The sequence below is a fragment of the Plecotus auritus genome (assembly GCF_963455305.1).
Source record: "Plecotus auritus genome assembly, chromosome: 6".
NCBI classification, from domain to species: Eukaryota; Metazoa; Chordata; class Mammalia; order Chiroptera; family Vespertilionidae; genus Plecotus; species Plecotus auritus.
In genome coordinates, this window is record NC_137773.1 from 30,213,066 (window position 1) to 30,232,160 (window position 19,095).

A 19,095-nucleotide genomic window follows, 5' to 3' on the forward strand; every position below is an offset into this window, starting at 1 on the left:
CAATGAAGATTAGACATGATGAAGATTTAATACTTACTCCATGTAGTCACTTACACAACCTACTTCAATTCCTCCAAAATATAGGATTAATTTCAGTCCATACTAGGTGGTGTAATCTTTTAAGGTCAAGTTCAGTTTTGTATACCAAACTATAACCATTAAAGATAATACTTATGTTTAGTTTGAGCCCCAAAGAGAAATCTCTGCATTTTCCTATTCCTAAGATTAAAAAGATATTTTCCAAACTATTCATCTGAACTGTGATAAAGGAGCCTTAGTATTGTGAGGTGATTAGGAGGATCTTGATCTTATTATATCAGAATTCAATAAGAACTCTATCATAGGATAGAAACCAATCCCTGAAGAAAAATACTATGGTAATTCAGGAATAAAGGGAAAAATAAAACAAAAAATATACCAATGAGCAGATATTTCTTAAGGGTAGAAATTAAATATTTGAATATCAAAGGCAAAAGAAACACTTTTATAATATAATAAGAACAGTTATTCTAGGAAGTTTGCCAGCAAGAGGAATGAATGACTAAACAGCTTCCAACCATCCTAATATCAAATGACACTACAAGGATTATATCTGTATGGTAAGTAGCACTATCTGCTGTAGATCTGTTAACTCTTATTCACCCATCTAAATATTAAAATGTTGCTGATAACATCACTTCCATGAAAAGTTCTCTTACCTATCCACTCTTTCATTATGTGCAAACAGTAATTTCTGTTATTCTGGTCTTCTTTTGTAACTAATAAATACTTGATAAAGAACAGTGATTAAGTCAAGCTTTATTTCAGCTCAGTTCTAATTAACTGAGAATCCTTTAGCTACCTAATACATAGTAAATTTTAAAAATTGTTTGCTCTGCCAAAAAGATAGAGTTTAATCTATTTACATAACTCTCTGATCTACAACTCAGGCAAACTAATAATGGAAAATAAGAGTAGAGCCCAGCCACGTGGCTCAGTGGCTGAGTGTGTTGACCCATGAACCAGATCACGGTTCAATTTCTGGTCAGGGCACATGCCCAGATTGCGGGCTTGATCCCCATTGTGGGGCATGCAAGAGGCAGTGATCAATGGTTCTCTCTCATTATTGATGTTTCTATCTCTCTCTCTTCCTCTCCCTTACCCTCTGAAATCAATAAAAATATTTAAAAAAAGAAAAATAAGAGTAGATTGTCAACCCAATGGAAACATTACATTGGCCTGTGGTGACAGGAACTGCACTCTAAAATAGATTTTAAAAAATCTTGATGGTGTAGAATCTTTCAACCTCCTATAAAAATCAGTTTATGATTTAACTTTTAATTATTATGTATATGGTGAGGCAAAAGTAGGCTTACAGTTGTGAGTATGCAAAACAGAGTTTATTCTTGTATTATTATTTATTAATTATTGTATTATTTTCCATATGGACAATTGTAAACCTACTTTACCCCACCCTGTATATTGATTACACAACAATCTTTAACTCTAAGTTATAGATAATGCCAACATAATTTGGCTTTAGAATGTATTTTAAACCTAAAGTCAAATATAGGTAAATATAAGATTCTGGCAACTTCAAACAAAACAGAATATACAGTGAAAATCTTACTCAGAATGACCTAGAAAGTTGTTTGTCCAATTTTTCATCTGACTTATTTCTGAAATTTCATAATAACACACTGGAAATAAATTACTCCTTTAGCAACTTATTTCCCCTCTTGCCTCAGGGCCTTTTTGCTCAAGTTGTTCTCTCTTCCCTATATTTGTCTATTAGTTCTTTATCATCCTTCACATCAAGTCAATTATCATTTCCTCAAGAAGACCTCCCTGAACTTCTTGACTTACAGTTCTATGAACCGCTCCTTCAAAAGTTCCAATCATATATTAGTTTGTGCAACTATTTGGCTAACATGTCTCTGCCACTAAAATGTAGGCTCCATGAGAACAGCAACCGCATCCATTTTTGTTTACCATTATAAACCTAACATCTAAAACAATGAAGGGCCTGAATACTGTTTACCAAAAAGGAACCTTAGCATAACTGACCTCTTAAATCTTCCCTTTCATAGTACTGAGGTTTGAAGTTTTAATTTTCTAAGTAAATAAGAGAAAGAAAAGTTAATTTAACAGGAAATTAAGAGTAATAGTTAAACTTAGAGTAAGATGGTCATTATCTGCATTATCTACATTATTACTAAAGCATGGGTGGGCAATAAAGTCACTTTTCCTTTTTCTTTCTTTCTTATCTCTTACATCTGACAGTGACATCCATCAACATTACTGGATCACAAAGACAAAAGATTTTGCCCTGCTTTAAACTTAAATTTACTAATTCTATATACTTAAAAATTACCATAGCTGATAAAAGAAATCAGAAAGTACTTGTCCCAAGATCAAATCAAATTTCAAAATTCAACATACTAACAAAAATTTCTGAAATGTACGGTATGAAAACTGCCTATTTTATTTTACTCCCTATAAATATAAATTCTTTTTTTTTTTAAATCCTCACCTGAGGGTATTTTTCTACTGATTTTTAGAGAGAGTGGGAGAGAGAGGGAAAGACAGAAAGAAACATCGATGTTTCTCACATTGAATGGTTGCCTCCTACATGGGGCCTGACCAGGCCAGGGTCAGGTAGGAACCTGCAACCATGGTTCATGCCTTTGACTGGAATCAAACCCGAGACCCTTCAGTCCGCAGGCTGATGATCTATCCACTGAGCCAAACTGCTAGGGCCATTCCTTTGGTTTTGAACAATATAATTATGTTTGAGAAACTGGCTGGTAAAACAATACTGCAGCTTTAAAATGTATTGATATTTCATGTCCTAAAATTAATAATGTACGTCCCACATGTATCATTTGTACCAAAATATCTGACCAATAAATCTTTTTAAAATAGGAATCAAATTTGTATATATTATTTTTGAATGTTGGGTTTATTAGTTCAGCCAAACTTTGTTCAAGATCAATAAAATTTCAGGATATACATTATGATTTTCCTTTATAAACACAGAAAATTATTTTCCAAGGCTATAAAATTACATATTGTGCAGTTTAACATGTTTTCTCTGTTCTTGGGAACAGCTACAATAATATAGGGATTATATAGTCCTTGAACATTTGGTCTCTTACCTTCATTGGATGGCTGATTTAAAACTACTGATTGAATTTGTAATATAGATATTGTTCTATTGAGGGTGCCTATTCTTTTTTTTTTTTTTAATCCTTACCCAAGGGTATTTTTTCCATTGATTTTTAGAGAGTGGAGGGGAGAGGGGGGTGAGAGAGAGGAGGGGGAAAGATGTGAGATACATCAATTGGTTACCTCCCCCACGCTCCCGGGGAATGCAACCCAAGTACATGCCCTTGACGAGAATCAAACCCACAACCCTTTGGTGCATGAGCTGATGCTCTAACCACTTGGACACAATGGCCAGGGCAAGGGTTCCTATTTTGAGTCAATTTTGATCATTTATAACTTATTTTAACTCCCTTTAAGTGTCTATGACTTACCAATGCCTTTCCTCATTTTGAAGTCTGGCTTATTTAATCTATTTCAGTCGTTTTTAAAACTCAGCTTTTAATTTTGCTTTTCACAACTATATTTTCCTTTTTATCCTTATTTTTATGTTATTGCTTTTTACTCTATTAAGTTTTGCTTTTATTTTTATTTCCTTTTTTGTTGTGCTATTATTAGCTTAATTTACTCTCATTATGTATATCTTATCTAATAAAAGAGTAATATGCAAATTGACCATCACTTCAACACACAAGATGGCTGCCCCCATGTGGACACAAGATGGTCGCCACAAGATGGCCAGCAGGGGAGGGCAGTTGGGAGGGACCAGGCCTGCAGGGGAGGGCAGTTAGGGGCAAACAGGCTGGCAGGGGAGCAGTTAGGCATCAATCAGGCTGACAGGGGAGCAGGTAGGCATCAATCAGGCTGGAAGGGGAATGGTTAGGGGGTGATCAGGCTGGCAGGCAGAAGCAGTTAGGGGCAATCAAGAAGGCAGGCAGGCGAGCAGCTGGGAGCCAGCAGTCCTGGATTGTGAGAGGGGTCCCAGATTGGAGAGGGTGCAGGCTGGGCTGAGGGACACACCCTCACCCTGTGCACGAATTTTGTGCACCGGGCCTCTAGTACACATATAAAATTTTCCTTCTATGGACCACTTTAGTTGTATCCTCCTCTCACCCAAGTTTTTTTTTTTTTTAATATATTTTATTGATATTTTACAGATAGGAAGGAAGAGGGATAGAGAGCTAGAAACATCGATGAGAGAGAAACATCGATCAGCTGCCTCCCGCACACCCCCTACTGGGGATGTGCCCGCAACCAAGGTACGTGCCCTTGACCGGAATCGAACCTGGGACCCTTCAGTCCGCAGGCCGACGCTCTATCCACTGAGCCAAACCGGTTTTGGCTCACCCAAGTTTTGATGTGTAGTTTTTGTGATAATTTCTACTTTGTAATTTTTACTATGATTACCTCTTTAACCCACAAATTATGTAAAATTATTTTTAATTTCCTAGGTGTATGGAATTTTAAAAAAATGTTTTATTGTTGATTTGTACTTTTAAAGCAATAGAGATCATAGAGATCAGAGAATGCAGTCCATTTGATTAAGTAGTTTTGTGTGATTTTAAAAAAATCAATCCTCACTCGATATTTTTTCCATTGATTTTTAGAGAAACTGGAAGGGAGGGGAAGAGACAGAGAGAAACAACGTGAGGCAGTCACATCGATTGGTTGCCTCTTCCCCCTCTTCCTCCCACATACACCCAGATGCCAAAACCAAGGCACATGCCCCTGACCGGAATCTAGACAGCGTGTATGGGCTGACGCTCTATCCAATGAGCCAAAATGGCTAGGACAAAGGAGTTTGTTTTAAAGACTTTTTGTGGCCTAATACATGGGCATTTTTTACACATGTTCCATGTTGGAAAAGAGCACATAGCCTATTTATTTATAAGAGCAAACTTGATTTTTCTATTCTTAACAATAGTTTTATGTTTGATCAATCAGTTTCATAGAAGTTTGAAGAAATTTTATCACTACAAATTTTCTATTTTACCTGGAGAGTAGATCGTTAGTTACTAATTAATGATTGTTTTATCAGTTGGAGGAACATTTATCTATCTCTAAAAATGCTTTTGGCCTAAAATTGTATTTTGTCTGGCATTAATAATGCCTTACATACTTTTTTCTATCACTTTTTCAAATTTTCCCTATCATTTTAGTTTAGGTTTGTTTCTTGAAAACATACTTTTATTTTGAATCTAATTCAAAAGTCCCTGCTCTTTGACAATTGAGTTCAATGGATTTATATTTGTCCTGATTACCTGCTGTATGTTTTCTTTAAAAAATTCTAAAGTTATTTAGTGTTTGATCAACACAAGGCCTCTAAAATGGCTTTTAATCTTCTAACACATCATTCTGAATTTCATGTTATTGCTGTCCAGAATTTTGGTATTACTATGGTCCTAAGCATAAAATGTTAGGGTTTAGGTTCTGGCCAGGTGGGTCCATTGGTTGTAGCATTGTCCCATACACCTAAAGGCTGTAGATTCAATTCCTGGTCAGGGCATACACCTGGATTGTGGATTGGATCCCCAGTTGGGGTGTGTATGGGATTGATGTTTCTCTGTCACATCGATATTTCTCTCTCTCTCTCAAATCAATAAACATATCCTTAAGTTAGGATTAAAAAAATGTAGTGTTTATACTAAAATTTTTATAATAGTTTACCAATTTATTTGCTTACCGTAGCTTCTTGCATCCCAGGCCTTCCTCCAGAGTTCATTTTTCTCCTTATTGATGTACACATCTTTTAGTTCTTTTAGCAAGGGTCTTAGGTGTTAAGCTCTTTTATTCTTTGTAGACCTAAAAATATGCTTATTTTTCCTCCTCTGGAATGGTAGTTAAGTACAAAATTCTATATTTTGTTTTCTCTTGATATTTTGAGATATTAACCACCAGTATCTTCTGTGGCTATTAGATAGCAATAATGGCTTTATTAAGGCTCAGCAGAGTCCTAGTCTGCCACGCTTCACTTTTGGGTGACAATGAAGGTGGAGGCTGTTTGAGATTCTGAGCCACAGTCTATTGAGCTGCAGCACACCCACCCTGCAGCTAACTTGGGGAACCTCAGCAGGATGGGGCTGGTTCTAGCAAGCCCTGGGCTCAGGGTGGGTGGCAGGGTGTAATTATTATTGATGAGAATCTGTTGTCAAAATGTTGATTATTGTTCCTTTGTAAGTAATGCATTTTTCCTCCAGTAGCTTTTAAGATTTTTTCTTTATCCTTAAAATTCTAGTTCATTTGTTCTGCTTAGTGATTTTTTTTTTTAAGTTGGATTCTTTTTTTAAAATATATTTTATTGATTTTTTACAGACAGGAAGGTAGAGGGATAGTTAGAAACATCAGCTGCCTCCTACATACCCGCCACTGGGGATGTGCCCGCAACCAAGGTACATGCCCTTGACCGGAATCGAACCTGGGACCCTTGAGTTCGCAGGCCGGTGCTCTATCCACTGAGCCAAACCAGTTAGGGCAGTGATTAATTTTTTTTTTTTATATATACATTTTATTGATTTTTTACAGAGAGGAAGAGAGAAGGATAGAAAGTTAGAAACATCGATGAGAGAGAGACATCGATCAGCTGCCTCCTGCACGCCCCCTACTGGGGATGTGCCAGCAACCCAGGTACATGCCCTTGACCGGAATCAAACCTGGGACCTTTCAGTCCGCAGGCCGACGCTCTATCCACTGAGCCAAACCGGTTAGGGCGCAGTGATTAATTTTTTAATCAAGGATTAATATTTGGCTTAAATTCTAGAAAATTCTACATCATTATTTCTTCAAACATTCTCTCTGCTTTCTATTTCTAATCTCTCCTTCAGGAACTTCAAATAGATGTATGCTGGAACTCCCCAATCTATCCTTTTACTCTCAATTTCTCTTCATATTTGTGCTATACTGTATTATTTCTTGTTTTATCATCTGATTCACTAATTCTTTATTCAACTGTATTCAATACACTGTTTATCCTATATATCGTTTTTATTTCCCAATTTCCCCCTCAAAGTCTAAATTTGCTTTATTTGATACCCACCTGTTTTTAATTAATAATTATCATTTTATCGCCTCACATTGTTTTACAACTATTGGTCATAGTTTAAAAGAAGCATATTAAAAATTTTCAAGATTAAAGTCTTTTATTTCAGTTTCCTTGGGCATGAAGTCTCCTATTTTGCTGCTTTTTGTTTGTGTACTTGTATTTTGACTACATCTGGACATAATTTTGCACTTGAGCTTTATAATTTATTTGAAGAAGCTTGTTTTGCATGAGAGTTGTTTTTCTCTTTTATTTCAATCCACAAACTTATCCCTTCTAATGAGATGGTTTTGGCAGTTGCTTCAGTCTGGCCCTTTAAGTCCATTTCAGATCTTTTATTGGTAACTTAAGTTTTTGGTCCCACACCATTATTTAGTTCTGCTCACTAAATCAAAGAATTGTGCTCTCCAGGTTTTAGTTACTGCTCTCTTTGCTTCTCCCCTATAACAAGAACAATTAAAATAATTTCCAACGGCAACTGTGGGAAGCTGCTTGGAGCTTTTTTTCCATCTTGGTTCACAGGTAGGTAGGACAATAAGGTCCCACCCAGTTCATTGCTTCATTCTGATAGACTAGATCTATTGGCCTGCTCCATGTGAGATGTGTTGGGTCCCTATGTCACCACAGAAGTTAAAACTCCAGTCCCATTGCCCATGTTTTTAAGCCTAAATTCTTCTTGGGCCTATGGCTTCAACTGTAGATCCATAATCCACTTATAGTCCAGAGAGTTCTTTAATTTTTGTTGCTGGGTATAGCTACATATTTTTTAGTTTAGTTTATTTTTCTCCCATATTTTATTTAATATGTCTGTGCTTGAAATGATAGAGAACAGAGAGGTTTCAAAAAGCTAAGTGAACTTGACTTCATGACTGGAAGTCATTTATACTTATGTTTAAGAAACTTTGAGATAGCTGAAAAGGATGCATTCAACATACAATAACTTAGAAAAAAAAACTTGCAACTTGGCCTTAAAAAAAAAACACATCAGAAATTTTGTGTATTTTACAGATAGTTTTAGATCAAGAAAAAACTGCTAAGTTTTCCAGTTTTGAGTAGTAAAATGAAACAATATGTATATATGTCATTCCTTAATTAACATTTAAAAAGTGGTAGGTCATGCTGAGTCCCAGCCCTGGGTTGTGTTCTAGTGCTTCACTATTACATATTAAGAAAGCTCTTAGCTGGAAATAAATATGCTTCATTGTAATAAAAAAAAGCGGGAGGTCATATTTAAGATTTATTAAGGTTAGCTAATCACTAAGAATTGAAATATATTGATAAGTGGATAATTAGAGCTCATAAGCCCCCTAAAAGCTTATCTATGTAAAATACACTACAAAGTTCTAGTTCTGATAAACACTATGAGAAAAAAGGTACAGTGTTTTATCTATTTGTTTTTATTAAATTTATTGGGGTGACATTTGATTTTAGATTATAAAATTCAATTATACATTAAGTTTATTTTCTTCAAAATAAGTTGATTTCCTTTAAAATCATAGTCATGGGCACCCAAGGCATGCATATAGATATATATGGATTTTAACTGTATCACAGAGGTAGAGTTTTCTTGGAATTGGAGAACTATGTCTAGGGGGGAAGAATCAGAATCACAGGAAAGGGAGGTAGACTGTTTTATAATACATACAATATATACTAGAGGATTCTGATACTCTCCCCAGCAGGATATGTTCTTCCCACCCACCACTGTATATTCATCATTACCTTAGTGATCTACTGTTAAGGATGAGATTCATAACCCTTGTAAGAATTGAGAAGGAAGAGATTAAGAGGCACTGTTCTAGGGTTTTCTGTTTAGCATCGTTTCTAAAAATCACAAGTTACAAAGAAAAACCAAGCTTCTTCAGTTTGAATGAAGGAAGAATGATTGATTGTAAAGCAAAGATGAAAAGAGAACATAACTCTACAATGATGCAGAATAATCTATACAGACTCCAGGATTATCTCAAAGTGTGAGTATGGAGGACCTGTCATCAGAGTCTCCTGGAATATTAGTTAAAATGAAAACTCCCATTTCAAATATGCTGAATCTGAACCTCTAAATGTGGGGTTGCAAACCTCACTTTTAAAAAGTATCCCAAGTTTTGAGACTTATAGCTAGAGAGAGAGAGATTTATAATTACATTTCCTTTAACAAATCCAGGGAGGAAGAAATACCTTTTCTAAAATACTCAGCTTTACATTCTAGATAGGAGCTTGAGATACTACACAAACTGAGTAAAAATTCACATTTTCATATATTTTGTGAAATAAATTAATTTATTTTCTTCAAATTAGAATATAACAACTTCTTATTCAACAAGCCATTAATGAAGATATAAATAAGCATTATAGTTAAGAGTGGCTTGATACTGAAAATTTTATTTTAGATGGCCTAAGTTAATTGTGCTCAATCATAATTTATTCATAATTTATAATTAAGCATTGCTCTTGAGTTTAAACAAATCCCTATGGATTACAATGGATATTAACTTTGCTTGATTTTTAAAACCATTAGGCACAAATTCCACTTTTTTTTACCAAAAGAAAAGAAATGTTTGCTTATAAATAAGTATTCACCTTTTTAAAAATCAATTTCAGAATGAGGTAACAGGAGACAATTTTAAGAAGAAAAATTTTAATGTATATAAATTAGGGCATGAATAATATAGTAAATGTTATAACTAATTTTTTGTTTATCTGAGATAATACATATATTTAAATATAATTTTATTGATTTCAGAGAGGAAGGAAAAGGGAGAGAGAGAAAGAAACATCAATGATGAGAATCATTGATTGGCAGCCTCCTGTACACCCCCGGGGGGATCGAGCCCACAACCCAAGCATGTGCCCGGACTGGGAATTGAACTCACGCTCAACCACCAAAGCACACTGGCCAGGCTGAGGATTATATTTTTAAAATCCAATATATTACTCTAAATCTAAGTTTCAGATTTCTGATGAACAAAATTGAAAGCAGGACTTTTAACTGAGATTTTTTTCTCTGAGGTATTGGAACTCTCCCAATAGGGAGAATACAAAAGAACTATCTGAATAAGAAAATCTATTTCCACCTATGAGATTTGTTAGGAATACCACATAAAAAGAATACTAAGGAAGCAAATTACTAGTAATGTAAATCTTTTTTTTATTTAAACTTTATAATCTGTTTCAATTGAAGAGGATTTCCTTTGTCACCCACCAGGGTCCTGGAACTTCTTGGTTGGAATTCAGGTATCCAGAGTTCTGGTTACCTACAACATCTATTCTTTATGTAGTAGCTTACAAGCATCAAAGGCCACCCTCACCTGATGCTTGGCCGGATCTATGCCCTCCAAAATAGTCTTCATGTCCTCCTGCTTGTCCTGTGAAAGGAAAAAGAAGAACTCACGGATCTTATTCCAAAATGAAAATCACATTTGGCCTTGAAGACCATGTGACTGACTGGTACTTCAAATGCTGGGCTTTATTAAACTCAGGCTCTTTAATGAAAAAGATTCTCATCAGTAGAGAACATAATCCAGGAGCAGAGATTTTTCATGCCTCTGTCTCCCATCAACTAAAGCCACAGAATCAAGAACAATATCTTTTAACATCTAACTAAAGAAAATAATTAAATGATTTGGAGATACCACAAGTTGGGAGAAAAAGTAAGGAAAATATTGTAAGATAACTACATAGTTATTTTTAAATGCATGTAGTGCTCACACTTTTCAACTAAAACTTGAGAGAGAGAATATCTGTATTTTCTCTAGATCTAGACTCCTAACAGAGAGAAAGTACTTGAAGGTGAGATAAGAATATAATTGAGGAAACAGTAATAAGCTTTGCAGTCACTAACCAGAGTTAACTAAGTTCCCAAATAAAAGAAATGTAGCCTAGAGAAGGCTTTATTCTAAGTCACTCCTACCTCCTACCTGGGAGATGTGCTTACCTTAAGGGGATGCATGCTGCTATAGTAGAGATTTGGTGAGAAAGAATTGTGAAACAACTACATTTGTTAAGGCTCGCTTCCTCTCCCTGCCCCACCCCTATGTGATTTTCAACAAATGGCAAGCCCCATTCAAATATGAATAGTAAGCGCAAAGTATCCAACATAGAATTTAAGAAGTTCCTACAAAAATGGAAACAATAAAAGTGAAATATTTCCCTACACTTTCAAAACAAAATTAAAGCACATAAATTCTTTAAATAGCTGAACAAAGTGATATAACAGCAAGAGGAGATTTAAAAGTGAGTTGGGCACGGCCAGTGTGGCTCAATGGTTGAGCATGGACCTATGAACCAGGAGGTCATAGTTCGATTCCTGGTCAGGGCACATACCCCAGAATTTGACCCCCAGTGGGGGGCATGCAGGAGGCAGCTGATCAATGATTCTCTTTCATCATTGACTAGAAGCCCGACGCATGAAGATTCGTGCCAGAATGGGCCTTCCTTTCCCTGGCTGCCAGCACCGCTTGCACTCTGGCCAGAGCTGCCTTTCCACCTTCCTACTCTGCTCAGAGGCCCCAGCCACGTATACAAATTAACCTCCATCTTTGTTGGATTAATTTGCATACTCACTCCTGATTGGCTATGGGCATCATGAAGGTACATTCAATTAGCATGTTTGTCTATTATTAGGTAAGATGTTTCTATCTCTCTCCCCCTCTCCCTTCTTCTCTGAAATAGAGTTCAGGCACTCAGGGATTAAGAAGCTATATAATATGAAAGACTAGGAAAATTAATACTGATCCACCTAAGCAACTGGGAGTAACAGGGTCATAAAACAGAATATAAATGTTATACAACCAAAGTAATATAAAAATATAACTCCTGAAAATCTTATGGTGCAAGATACATTTAATTTATTCTTTCAGAATGAAGTCAATAGATACTATCTATTTGTGTTTTTTAAAAAATAAATATGTTCTTTAAAAAAATTAACAGGAGAGAACCAAGATGGCAGCATAGGTAAACACCTGTACTTGCTGCCTCCCACAACCACATCAAAATTACAACTAAAATACATAACAACTATAATCCAGAACCGCAGGAAAGCTGGCTGAATGGAAGGACTACTATTAAAGAGGTTAAGAAAGCACATTAAGACTGGTAGGAGGTGTGGAGGCACGGAATGGGCTGGCACCCAGGAGTGCCACTTTTTTAATCAGGAGGGAGATACAAGCTCCCGCTTACTCTGAGCTCCAGTGCTGGGCGAAGACTCGGGGGGACCCAGACACATACAGGGAGAAATTGGACTATCTGGCATTGGGGCAGGAACACGGGGGCAGCTTTCTTCCAGAAGGAGGTGCTCGAAACAGTCATTGTTCCTGTGCTGGGACCTCCCTGGTACAGGGCTGACTAGCAGCCATTGCTGTTTGCTCCGCCCTGGAGATTCCCTGAGACCTCGCCCTACCCAATTTACAACCCCACCCAAGCTGTGCTCAGCAGCTTTTGCATATGAATGTCCTGTCCTTTCATAGCCTAAAACCTGTCAAACAAGCTACAGCTGGGTCAGGAAGCCCTGAAGCTATCAAAAGAAGGTCCAAGCCTGCACCAGCACCAGCTTTCCTTGCTTCACAGCTGGGCCTCATCTGGGCACTTCCAAACCCCATACAAAAAGGAGGAATCTGCAGATCTCTCTGTAGCTCCTGCTGGGTGGCCCCAGGCAGTGGCTGACTTTGCATCTCCTTGGAGATCCAAGAGCCAGTGTATCCAGTAGTCAGTACAAGACCATACCAGATTACAACTCTTCGCATCCATAAGTGACACACTCAAGGGGCAGACTCAGTGAGCACCAAAGCCCCACTGAAGGAAGTCCTTCCCCATAAGGGTGTCTCCTGCACAGCAGCTCTTCCATTGTAGACACAGCTGGTCCTCATAGCCAATTGGCCTGGAGGTCAATTCCTCACAGGGATACCAACAAAAATCAAGGCTCAATTACAACAAGTCTGTGCACATAGCCCACAAAGGGGTGCACCAAGAGTGTCCACCTCAGGTGATTGGGGAGGCTGAGCCACTGGGTACACAAGGCCACTCTATCAACTCAAGGAGACTTAGCAGCTACCCAATACATAGAAACAAACACAGGGAAGCAGCCAAAATGCGGAGACAAAGGAACATGTCACAAATTAAAGAAATGGAAGAAAGCAAACTACTGGATATAGCGTTCAAAACCAGTTATAAGGTTACTCAAGAATCTTCTAGAAACCTCCGAGGAACTTAGTGAGACCTTCAAGGATCTTAGTGAGAATGCCAAAAAAATGGAAAAGGACCAGTCAGAAATTAAGCATACACTGACTGAAATTAAGAATAAAGACTCAACAGTAGACTAAAGGATTCCAAGAATCAAGTCAAAGATTTGAAATACGAGGAAACAAAAGACACCAACTGGAAGAGCAAAAAGAAAAAAGAATCCAAAAATATGAAGACAGTGTAAGGAGCCTCTGGGACAACTTCAAGCGTACCAACATCCAAATTATGGGGGTTCCAGAAGAAGAGAAAACCTATTTGAAGAAATAATGACAGAAAACTTCCCCTACCTGGTGAAAGAAATAGACCTACAAGTCCGAGAAGTGCAGAAACCCCAAACAAGATGAATCCAAAGAGGACCACACCAAGACACATCATAATTAAAATGCCAAGGGCAAAAGACAAAGAGAGAATATTAAAAGCAGCAAGAGAAAAACAGGTAGTTTCCTACAAGGGAGTACCCATATGACTGTCAGCTGATTTCTCAACAGAAACTATGCAGGCCAGAAGGGAGTGGCAAGAAATATTCAAAGTGATGAATAGCAAGGATCTACAACCAAGATTACTCTACCCAGCAAAGCTATCATTTAGAATTGAAGGTCAGATAAAGAGCTTCAAAGACAAGAAAAAGCTAAAGGAGTTCATCACAACCAAACCAGGATTATATAAAATGCTGAAGGGTATTCTTTAAGAAGAGGAAGAAGAAGAAAAAGGTAAAGATAGAAGATTATGAACAACAAAGTGACAACAAATACATACCTATCAACAAGTGAATCTAAAAATCAAATGAATAAAAAATCTGATGAACAGAATAAACTGGTGAGTGTAATAGAATCAGGGGCATGGAAATGGAGCAGACTGACAATTCGTGGGGGGAAGAGAGTGTGAGGGGAGTTCGGGAAGAGATTGGACAAACATCTTATATGCATGTATGCAGTACCTATGACACGGAAAGTGGGGTGTCGAGGGCCTGGGGTGGGGTGGGAATCGGGTGGAGGGGAGCTATGCGGGGGGGAAAAAGGGACATCTGTAATAATCTGAACAATAAAGATTAAAAAAATTAACAAAATATTTCAAAATTTGCATTTGGAAATGATGTCTGAGTATTCTTCCAGAAAGTAACTTTATACCTGTGTTTTATATAGTTCATCAAAGCTTTGGGAGCAATTACTGAGCAGTTCCTAGGGCTACTTGGAACACAGGGAGACTTTTTAGTTAAAACAAACATGGAGACTAAGATCAAAGCTTAGAAAATTAAACCTTCTAGGAAAAAAGAACGAAAGATCTAATTCATGTTAATGAGAATGTGGGAAATCAGGAAGTCTCAATAGTTAATGGAAGTATAGACTGATTCAGCACTTTTGACCAATTTGGCAGCAGTGATCAAAATTTTAGATGTGGGCCCTTTGGTAACTAGAATATCACTTCTAGAAATTTATGTCTATAGATATATTCACAAAAGTAGAAAAGATATGTAAATGTGCTTAACAATATTTAGTGTAACACCATTTGTAATACTTAAACTAATAACCCAGATGTTTATGAATAAATAACTAGTTAAGAAATAACTAACTGTGAAAAGAAATGAGAAATCCATAGGCACTGACAAAAAAATATTAAAAGGAAAAAGTTGCAGTAAAGTGTTATGTGACAACAAATCCACTCTATAAAGACATAGAGCCCACATACACAGAATATACATATACTTGGGTGTATAGAAATGTCCAGAAGGACACACAACATATTGCTTAAATTAAAAAAAAAAAAATCTTATGAAAGAGGACTTGGTCCACATTTATATTTCACTAGTAGCCCTGTGCACGAATCTGTGGGCCAGTAGCTCTCTGCATGGCCTGGCCGCTCCGCGTCCACTGCCCAGCGGCCCATCCGTGGCTGGGCACAGAACGCTTGCCTTGTCACCAGGCCGATGAAGCAAGCATTCCGCCAGGCCACTCACGCTGCCCAGTCTCAGTGGCTGCCCCCCCGCCCCTAGGACTGGGGGACTCCGGCAGGGCTGAGAGGACTGGGCGCCGCCATCTTGTGGCTATGGGCGTCACCATCTTCGTGGTGGACTGACGGTTAATTTGCATATTAACCTTTTATTAGATAGGATAAGTTTTAATATAGATAACAAATTGATCCTTCAAAATTTTTTCTTATTTTTAAGGGAAGTCTGTATCAAACCTCATTTTAAGAAAATAAATTCCAGGAATAAGAACCAGAGGAATAAGGCTCCCATTAGCTCGATTATTCTAGGAAAATGACCCCCAAAAGGTCATTTGGCTAGCAGAATACAGTCCAAGGAAAGCAACAAAGGTCAGAGAGCTTACTTTATGCTTAAGAAAGAAAATCAGTGATAGACCACTGTGACATATTCAAAGGGTCCAATTTCCTCAGTGTAAAAGTGTTTGAATTTTTAGTAAACCCAGTAAAAATAATAAACCCTTCAAACCTATGGTCAACACAAGAGACAATAATAATAAAAACCAAAATTCTATTTCAGTAAGAAATTATATGAAGAATTAAACTTTGATAAGAATGTTTCTTTCAATATATGTGACTTTTTCTTTTTTAAATATATCCTATTGATTTTTTTATAGAAAGGAAGGGAGAGGGATAGAGAGTTAGAAACATCAACGAGAGAGAAACACTGATCAGCTGCCTCCTGCACACCCCCTACTGGGGATGTGCCCGCAACCAAGGTACATGCCCTTGAATGGAATCGAACCTGGGACCCTTCAGTCCACAGGCCGACACTCTATCCACTGAGCCAAACCGGTTAGGGCAATATATGTGACTTTTCATCATACATACATAAAATATCTCCGGAAGGATCCAAGAAATGAACAACACTGATTGTCAAAAGGGATGGAAACTGGGTAGCCATGAAACATTTTTATACTTTGTGAATTCTGAATGATGTAAAGATATTACCTAAAAATTTTAAAAACATATATTTTTCCAAATAATTTTAAGGGCTTGTTAGGCAAAAATTTAGCCACAACAATGAGGACAATAACTAATTTACATAGGAACAACTATTATTCAATATAGCAAAGACTTCATAATTAGTAACACTGTACACCTACCATACTTCTTTAAGTTGGTTCCATTTTTTATCTCTGATCCATTTCATCTAAAGCAGATTGATTATGAGCATAAAAAAAGAAACTATGTTCCATCTCATGTCCTTGGGTACCCCCTCTCCCTCTTCCACCCCTATCTTTAAGGTGACAAACATCTTAAAGTAAAATGGTATCTTTCTTGTTTTTCAGATCTCATGTATACTTGAAAGCCAAAGCTGAAATAAAAACAATAATCCTAAACAAAGGAAATTTTGAAAAGTTTTAAGACATAAAACATGAAAGGAAGATGATGTAACATAAGTTTATTCTGCTATTTGAAATAAACTTTACTTGCAGGAAAAAAAAAAAATAAATTTAGAACTGAATAATACCAAAGATAACCAGAGAGACTATATTCTTCACTATCCTTAGGATTCCACAAGGGAGTAAGATATAGTTTACTTAAAACAAAAATCCATGTTGAGAAAAAAATCTTCCTACTTCTTTGATAGTATTTAAGTAGAATAAAATAAAGATAGTAAAAAGACTTATAGTGGCAGGCTGTGGTGGTTCAGTGGATTGAGCATCGTCCCTTGGACCAAAAGGTCCCTGGTTCTCAGTCAGGGCATATGCCTGGGTTGCAGGCTCGATCCCCAGTAGGGGGCATGTAAGAGGCAGCCAATCAATGATTTTCTCTCATCATTGATGTTCTATCTCCCTCTCCTTTCCTCTCTGAAATCAAGAAAAATATATTTAAAAAAAAGACATAGTGGAAGAGATAATGATTTAGCATTATAATGCCAGTTTATTCTTTATTGGAGTAACCTTACTAAATTAATTGTGCATTTTAAGGACTATTTTATCTATTAAAATAAACTATAAAATATGTTAAAATAAGCAAAATTTGCTAATTATTAATTATATAATAACTCTCAAAATAGTGCTTGGGGTTACATAAGTACATCAAGTATAGACATAGATTTTAAGCGATATAATAATTTACATAACAGTTACACCATTATTACAATGATGATGTATATCTTAAGAATTCATTTTCTTAGAGGGTCTCATAGCCCTTTACACATTCTTGGGCTAACAAAGCATTCAATATCATCTAGTCTATCTAAACAGTTGGTTAACTTGTTCTTTAGAAATAATGAAATTAGATTTCTTAAGCTAAGTCATTAAAGATCACTTGGTCCATAACCCTCATAAAAAGGGTTAGGAAAAACAACAACAAAAGAAGCCTATAATAATTTAAGAGATTTGCCTAAGGACACCCAACAGAACCAAAGTAAGAATATATTATACAACTATGGTAAAATAGTCCAGAAAATAACAGTAGATTCATTTTACAGATGAGACTATTGAGGCAAACATTTGCTTATAGATCAGTGATTTGATGGCTATGATGAAAATTTAGGTGCCTCATCTAATGTTCTGTGGCATCAGTTCTTTTTGGATCTCCACTCAGATCTAGGATAATAAGATGTCTTTCATAGGCATTTCTTCCTTTAAGTAGATTTACTTTTGAATAGCAACACAGGCCTACATAATGCTGAGTTGGGTCACAAAATCTCTTGGTAAGACATAACTAGCATGTATTTACCTTCTCTAATATCTATGCTGTTTTTTAATAGGAAATTCTCCTTGTATTCAGAGCCTACTGATCAATTATACTATGGTATGTGTCTTCTAGTAATAAAAGATCAAGGAGCTGGACACAAGGAAGTATACTTATTTACCTAATTTATATACCACCCTCTCTTGCATTTCAACTTCAGCTTTGTTGGCAAATACACGTGAAGGAAATTCTAAAGATGACAAATATTTCTATCTTAACAAATGTATCAAAGTTTTTCTTAATTTTTTAAAAAATATTTTTACTGATTTTAGAGAGAGAGGAAGGGAAAGGGAAAAGAGATAGAAACATTGATCAGCTGCTTCCTGCACACCCCCTACTGGGGATTGAGCCCACACCCCAGGCATGGGAATTGAACAGGTGACCTCTTAGTGCATGGGTCGATACTCAACCACAGAACCACACTGGCTGAGCACAAATGTATCCAAGTTATTATGCTGAAATTAATATGCCATGATGAAAAGAGAGATTCTACCATCTTCAAAAATGGTTTGAGAAACACAAAAACTCATCAAATAAAAAAACCTTTGACATGTTGGCCAACACAATGTTGTCACCTAAACATACTATCTATATTTCATTAGGGTCTTTAGAAACTCTGACCCAATGCAGTCATATTTCATAGACAAGGATCATGTCTATAACAATAAAATGGTTGGGCATAGAAACCAGGAAAAAAGATAACAAAGTAGGTCAAAATTAAAAGCAAGCAAGAGAAAAAAGAAAGTAGTGTTTTATAATCCAAATTATACTGTTCAATGGTTAACTTTGCAAATTCTCCACCTTGAAATTGAGAAGTAAAACTGAAGGGGGGCTAGAAGACTGTGTGAAAGAAATGAAGCCATAAAGGCTTGAACTGAATGAAGTAAGCTATAGAGATGAGAACAAGTATGAAATATTAAAACTCTGCCTTCTGGTCTAATGAACAGTAATTATTGAGAATGGTCTAGAGTTAATATCATTCTAGACCATTATTCATTGTTTTTAAAAATTCAGACCTAACCGGTTTGGCTCAGTGGATAGAGCATCAGCCTGCA

The 19,095-nt window shown here is 36.5% G+C and overlaps 1 protein-coding gene across 6 annotated transcripts in view; it reads right to left on the bottom strand.

Annotated features, from left to right (window-relative positions):
- The window catches only part of LOC308250396 (ankyrin repeat and KH domain-containing protein 1), a gene marked incomplete at its 3' end in the record, with an annotated part of 130,414 nt that overhangs the window by 55,329 nt on the left and 55,990 nt on the right, over positions 1 to 19,095 (bottom strand). For 3 of the 6 annotated variants that reach the window (XM_080672968.1, XM_080672970.1, XM_080672969.1), the window contains exon 11: positions 10,426 to 10,482. The exons of 2 other annotated variants lie outside the window; for them this stretch is intronic. In XM_080672968.1, coding sequence (XP_080529094.1) covers positions 10,426 to 10,482 — 57 coding nt within the window. Of the gene's footprint in view, positions 1 to 10,408; positions 10,483 to 19,095 lie in introns of those variants that run through there. One more of the 6 variants, XM_080672973.1, reaches the window with a different exon arrangement.